The 7,161-nt window shown below is 31.8% G+C and overlaps 1 protein-coding gene across 1 annotated transcript; it reads right to left on the bottom strand.

Annotated features, from left to right (window-relative positions):
• Window positions 1-252: 252 nt before the first annotated feature.
• LOC112035573 (AAA-ATPase At2g18193) lies at window positions 253-2,900 on the bottom strand. Its single transcript, XM_065765455.1, is given in 3 exon segments — window positions 253-796; window positions 1,780-2,411; window positions 2,414-2,900. Coding segments are annotated over 3 exon segments (1,284 nt in total). The 5' UTR covers window positions 2,709-2,900; the 3' UTR covers window positions 253-439.
• Window positions 2,901-7,161: the final 4,261 nt, after the last annotated feature.

The raw sequence follows: 7,161 nt of genomic DNA, 5'->3' as shown, positions 1-7,161 counted from the left end.
TTTGAAAAATGCATGCTTCAATCAAATATTAATTTGTTTGTGGTTCCAAAAAAAAAAAAAATTGTTTGAAAAATAAGTGCCATTTTTTAATTACATGTGACTCCTCTCTCTTTTTTTTTTTTTTTTTTTTTTTTTTTAAATTGTTTTTATTAATTTTATAAAATTTTCATGTGAGAAATTTTATTTTATTTAAAAATAAAAATTATTACTAGTTTGAATTTTGAAGTTTGAATACATTCTTAAGCATATTCATCCAATTTCGAACATACATGCATTTATTCATCACAAACAGAGATTATATTACATGATAGAGAGTCACACAAAATACAAAAAGTACTACACCCATGATAAAGAGATACATAATAATGCATACATAGCCATACCCACACATAATTGATATCCATAAACCCATCAAATGATCGATGATTCCATTCTCTAGTTACTTTTGCCCGAGAAATTCGACGACTCCTCGAAGAGCAACATTGGGATCTTCACTCTTCAAAAGTTCCTCGGCAATTTCAGCTGGAGTAACTTGTTTATTCTTCAGCAATGCCTCAATCACTTCAAAGAGTTGGTGGTCACCATTGATACCAAGATAATTAGAAACCAACTGCTTGAACCCATCCATGGTTAAATATGACATGTGCACATGCATGTCCATGCGGCCTGGGCGCAACAAAGCGGGATCAAGCTTCTCAAGCTTCTCCTTATGATTGGTGGTGAACACAATAATTCGCTCTTCTCCACAGCTTGACCATACTCCATCAATGAAGTTCAATAAACCGGATAATGTGAACTAAAAAAATAACATGATCGTAAATATTGTTACAATGAAATCATAAGATAAAGTCATTTGCATTAGCTAGTGTGATAGTTCTGGTAATAGTTGTTGACATACAGAATCATGACATATGTATTCAGTGTAAGTTGTGCTCAACAAACAAAACTCCAAATTCCTATGGGTTCTAGGGAAGATGATTTTGGTGTGCAACCTTATCCCCCCACCCCCGCGTCTCCCTTTTTTTTTTTTTTCTTTTTGGGTGTGGAAACTGTTGATTCTTAAACTCAAACCCAATAGTATAGGCAGGAAAAATATTCTGCTATGGTAGAAACTAATTAGACGGGAGAGTTTGGCATCATTTTTAAGTTTTAAGTTTTAAATTTTATGTACAATTTTAAAAAATTATTTTTTTCTTCTATTTTTTTATCATATTTTTAAATTTTTTTCAAGGTAAGTATATTTTAACAAACTTTTATAAAAAAGTTTTCAGCAAAAAAATTAAATAAAAAATTTCCAAACCGACACCATTAAGCTAACTATCTCATAAATAAAAATTATATCCACATCAAACAAAAACTGGCACACACGCTTGAGTCATTGAAAAATATGAATCATAGGTCCTAAAACGTACTGATAGCTATATTGACAAAATTGAATGAACCGCATTCAATTATATAGCTAGATAGAGATATTGTCAAAAGGAAAGTACTATATCTATATATTTGCACTATAATATAAAAGAACTAGTCAAATGATTTGGAGAAATTTTAATTATAACATTCTTTCCTATTAAAAATAAGTTTATAATTGAAAGCGAGGATATTTGCTTCACTTATAATCTATTTTAATGTAATAAACATCTAATGTCAGACCTCAGCATACAACACAACACATTTTTAGCAGATCAAATCTATCTAAGAATCACACGAAACTGTCTAAAATATATAATAATCTAATTACCACCATACTAGTTTTTATGAGAATAAAAGAAAGTTAACCTTAGGCTTTTTCAGAAGATCAGAATTTTCCTCTTTATCTCGATCTTCCAACTTTGCACAATCAATATCCTCAATTACCATTATTGAACGATTAGATGTGGAAAGAAATATCCTCCTCAGCGCTGAGTCTGAGCGTATGCTTGTAAGGTCCAAATCATAGACATCAAACTTGAGGTAATTAGCCATGGCAGCAATCAAGCTTGATTTACCAGTACCCGGAGGCCCGTAAAGCAAATACCCTCGCTTCCATGCCTTGCCAACTTTCTTATACCACTCCTTTCTACTAATAAACTTGTCCAGATCATCCTTGAGCATCCTCTTCTGCTCTGGGTCCATTGCCAACTTCTCAAATGTAGTTGGGTGCTCAAGAATAATAGAACTCCATTCACGACCAGGTGTACCATAGACGAAATCACGGCTATAAAGCTTTAACACCCTTTCTGATTCTTGTATAGCCTTAGAACGAGATATTACTTCAGGTAAATAAGACTCTAGCACAACCTCTTTGAGTTTCTTATCAAAGGAAAGCGTAAAATATCTTCGACATTCACGGCCATCAAATCCTTTTTCTGCATGTAACTTCCATTTGAGCCCTTTAATGCCTTGAAAGGAATCAATAACCTCTGCACCGGTACTACATCAAAGGTTGGCTTCTCTTGCCTAACGGTTTTGCCAACATTGAGATGTTTTGATGAATCAACAATCTTGGTACGGAGGTAGGTTGAGGCAACATCATACATTTGATTGTCACTGAGACCACAATCCGTGCGAAAGAAGAGAGTGATTTTAGGCGAACAAAAATATTCTTCATAGATGGAGAAGAGATTATTGCGGAATGAGCAAGGTACGAGTCCTTTTACCAGGGGACATAGTACAATCACACCAGCAGCTGTGACCAAAGATGTAAGCATCTCCATGAAAGTTAACATGGTTTGAAATTGAGGGTCAATCACCCTCTTCCGAATCCTGTAAAAATGAAACGATGTAGTTAAGGATACAATTTTTTACGCCTTGAGGGCTGCAATATAGAAGTTTGGACACCAAGTATACATTTCTTGGTTTGCCTATGAAAGTTTTGAGTCACTTCACAAGGATGACATCTGCCATAATTTTGTTGGGATAAATCACTATCTATGTGTTAATAAATTTAAATATAACCTTAAGCAAAAAAAAAAAAAAAAAAAAACCATATAAGCACCAAGAAAATTAGAGGCTGTTTGGCCACCTTTTTTTGATAACTCAATTTTCGTCACTCATCACTCATCACTTATAACTCAATACTCATCACCCATCACTCTAAAATTAATACCCGTTTGGCACATCACTCATTTCCCATCACTCAATATTTTTCACACTATTTGTGAGCCCCATTTCTGTCACCATTGCAGCTTTTTTTTTTTTTTTTCAGAGTATCCACAAACCCGAACCCAGAAGGAAAAAAAAAAAAAAAAAAAAAAAAAAAAAAGGAGGAAGAACAGGGGAGACATGAACCCAGGTGAAGAAGGAAAAAAAAAAAAAAAAAAGGAAGGAGACGTGAACCTAAGTGAAGAAGAAAAAAAAAGGGAGACAGTGAACCCAGTAAAGAAAGAAGAAGAAGAAAAAAAAAAGATAGTCAAAAGTTGTGGCTAAAAGTGTGGCAGTGGGTCCCTCATATAGTGTTATTTACAAAAATGTCATTGAGTTATGAAAATTGGAAACTAAAAACAGGCAAAAGTTGTTTTCAGTTTTCATAACTCATAACTTAAAAAGTAGAGAATCGAGTATTGGAAACAAAGTAATGAAAATAGAATATTGGTGCAGGTAAACGAGTATTTTGCTATGGGTCCCACCATTTTTTATAATTGAGTTATGAAACTGAGAATTAAGTCATGAGATTTGCTCATCCAAATAACCTCTTAATCACACAAGAACTCATTTTGTAAAGAGCAAGACTTAGGTACAGTGTTTAAGTGCTGTTTTTTAGGTTCCTATTTTAAAATTCTGCCATGTCATTTTTCTTTTCATGGGATGAAAGTATATTTTTTAGTTAAATAGTTATATGACTGAATCTTAAGAAGAGAACTAAGATACAAAACTTAAGGTATTGTACCTAAATTTTGTCATTTCGTGAAAACCCTCTAACATAGAGGGACCAATCTATATACTATAATAAAATAGAGAATGCAATGCCCAAGTATATGCTCAAAACTTATTAAGTTCACAAAAATTTGAAAAATACAATAATACCTCACTAGACTCCGGGAAACCAAGAACACAACAAGAGATCTCCGCACTGAACAGGCACTAAATTTTTTATTTATTTATTTTTTTTTTCTCTCTTAACACTGCTTGCACTCTACGACTGATTCTCTCTATTAGGTCCCATTTCATAAACCAGCCGCGTCTCACTATTCTTGAGCGTATCTTTCAAGTCTTAAGTTTTTAATTTTGAAACTCCAATGATCTTATCTGAGAGAGATTGACTGACTTAAGTTTAAGTCAAGTGTGGAAATGAGAGTATAATTGATGAGAAACTTCCACGAAGTTGTGTGAGATTCAAAAGAATGGTTAAGGCTGTTATCTTATTGATTGCTTGAGCCACAGTATTAGTATTAAAAAAAAAAAAAAAAAAGACTATTAATGGCCACCTTCGTCATACTAGCCTCCAACTACTATCAAGCTGTCAAAATCCCTAGGGATTATTTTTTTTTTTTTTTTTTTTAAATTTAGGGGCTTAAATATGATGTAAGTTTGGGTAATGTGGTTGGATAATTTTTGTTTTGGGTATATAAGTAAAGAGAATATTTGATGCACAATGTAAAGTCATATTCTACCATGGTTTTAAATTATATATCTATGAGACATATGTATACGCACTTGTCCACACCATGTCTTAATATCGCATTATTGATGAGTGGAAGAAGGTAAGAGAGTTGGGCATGCTTTCATTTCATGGTATGCAATCTTGAACACAACAGAAATTAGTTGATTTTCATGGTCTTGTTACTTTTTTTTTTTTCATTTCATGATTTAAAAAAACATAATATCCTTGAGAATTCTACAAAAGTGCAATGAAGCTACTAAACTAATTTTTAATATCTCAAAATGTATTGTTTCTTTACTCTAATTTAGTTTATTTTTCTTATAATATATGTGCAACATTATCTAAAATCGTCTTACATAAAATATCACAAAATAATTCATGTATGCACGGGCAACTTATTAGTTTGTTTAATTACTATACAAAATTTAAATTTAAACAACAATAATTCAATATATATATATATATATACACACATCATATATCAACATTAATTAACATTATCTTCTAGAGTTTAGCTTCGAGAAAAAAAAAATGAAGAAGAGAGAGAGAGAGAGAGAGAGAAGGAATGATGTTCCTTTGTTTGGTTAGAAAGAAAAACAAAAAGAAGGAAGAATGAAAGGGAAAAGGGTTTTGTGGAATCCATTATTTTTCCTCTCCTAAAAAGGCCTTGAATTTTTTTGTGAAATGACTTTTATATCCTTATTAATTTATAATTTAAAAGGATAGAAGTGTAAAATATTACATCTTCTTTCCTTTCTCCCCTTATTTTCTAAGCGCTTTTTCGTCAAGGGTGGTTAGGAAGTACTTTAATTGCTTTCCCACTCTTTTTCCTTCCCTTCCCTTTCTCCTTTCTTCTTCTCTTCCTCCCCTTCTACTCAACCAAACTAATCTTACACGGTGTTTGGTTGTAGCTTTGGAAAGGAAAAGAAAGGAAAAGATGAATGAAAGATAAAGCGAGAGGAAAAAGAAAGAAAACAATTCCCTTTGATGTGTTTGGACACAGGAAAGAAAGGAAAGAAAAAAAAAAATGTAAGAGTTTTATCTTTCCTTGTTTGTATACAAAGAGAGAGAAAAGAAAATGCATGCTTTTATCTTTGTACCTCTTATTAATGATAAGAAATTCATATATTAGAAGAACAAAGTTTAGCTAGGCTATAATTCTTGCTTAATAAATAAATATTACTATATATTTTGAAAATTTAACCGTTGAATTGCATATTCTTTACGTTCTTAATTCACATATCAAATTTTGAGTTATCGGATATTTTTTACTATATGATCTATACGCTTATATTTTATGCATAATTTTAAACTATAAAAATTTACAATTTAAACAATTTATTGATGACGCAGCTATTGATCTTTAGTTTTCTAGAATTTTTGCAAACATAGAGAATATAAGAAGAATATGTAATCTAATGGTAAATTTGTCAAATTCATCTCTAATAAAAATATATTGAGTAAGGTTGTAACTTAAAACTACAACCAATTTGTAACTAAACTTTGTTCATATTAAAATACTTGTAATTTCTTAAAAATGTTAAGTGATGGACCTCATGTAATTAATTCTCTCCCTCCTTTCCATTTCCGCCCAATTGGGCTGATACCAAAGAGTGGGCCTCACGGACTCGTTCACTTTTCTCTTCTACTTTACAACAAACAAAAGAAATGATGTCCCTTCCTTACTTTTCCTTCTTTTCTCTTCCTTCTCCCATTTCCAAACATAGCGTTAGTCTTTGAGTTGAGTTTGCTGACTTAGCATTGTTCTTGATGGCTGCAACTTATCATTATCCGCAACTGTTTGCTTTTGAAAATTGGGGTTAAGCGTGTTTTTTTCCCCCGACTGAGAGTGTGAAAACTGGAAGTTTTAAAGGGAAACAACAGAGAAACTTCATCACATTCAAATGCCACTTCACCATCCCAACGTCATATTTAAAATACATCCAACGTCATTCTAAAAAAAAAGAAACCATCCCAACGTCATATTAAAATCAAACTATTGCTATTTACGGATTCTACCAGCCAATCCACTCATATTGCGTTTTTCAGTGTCAGAATCTTTGAAATAAGTAACCCATAATAATGCATTTGTTTTTTTCATTTCGAAAGACTTGTATAATATGCTGTAGCCTTCAGACACGAAATTTTTTGTTTTTTTTTATTATAAAAGGCAATAATTTTTTAGTTAGAATTAAATTAAAAAAAATTAAAATAACTGAATAGTACAATAAAATTCATAAATAATATAAAAAATACAATAAAACTTATAAATAATAATAAAATAAGATAAAATGCAAACTCTCTCGAAGTTGACCCATAGTATGCACTTCAGTCTTCACTTCCCCCGGCTAGCTTCAATTCATCAATTGTGGTGTTAATGGAATCCGTATCTTTTGTCTTCTTGCGGATGTCCATGCATGAATAATAATATTTACTAGTTTTGATTTCTTTTTAAATGAATAAATATTGATTTAAGTTTTTGGTTTTTTAGCCATGAAGTAAGTGGCGACTTGACTCCATAGCACTTTCCCTTCACCTAGCTACTTTAGCTTCAATGCTTTTACATCACTTTTCTTGAC

Source organism: Quercus suber, unplaced genomic scaffold, assembly GCF_002906115.3.
Source record: "Quercus suber isolate HL8 unplaced genomic scaffold, Cork oak 2.0 scaffold_629, whole genome shotgun sequence".
In the NCBI taxonomy this organism is placed as follows: Eukaryota; Viridiplantae; Streptophyta; class Magnoliopsida; order Fagales; family Fagaceae; genus Quercus; species Quercus suber.
This window is presented reverse-complemented; position numbering and strand designations above follow the sequence as displayed.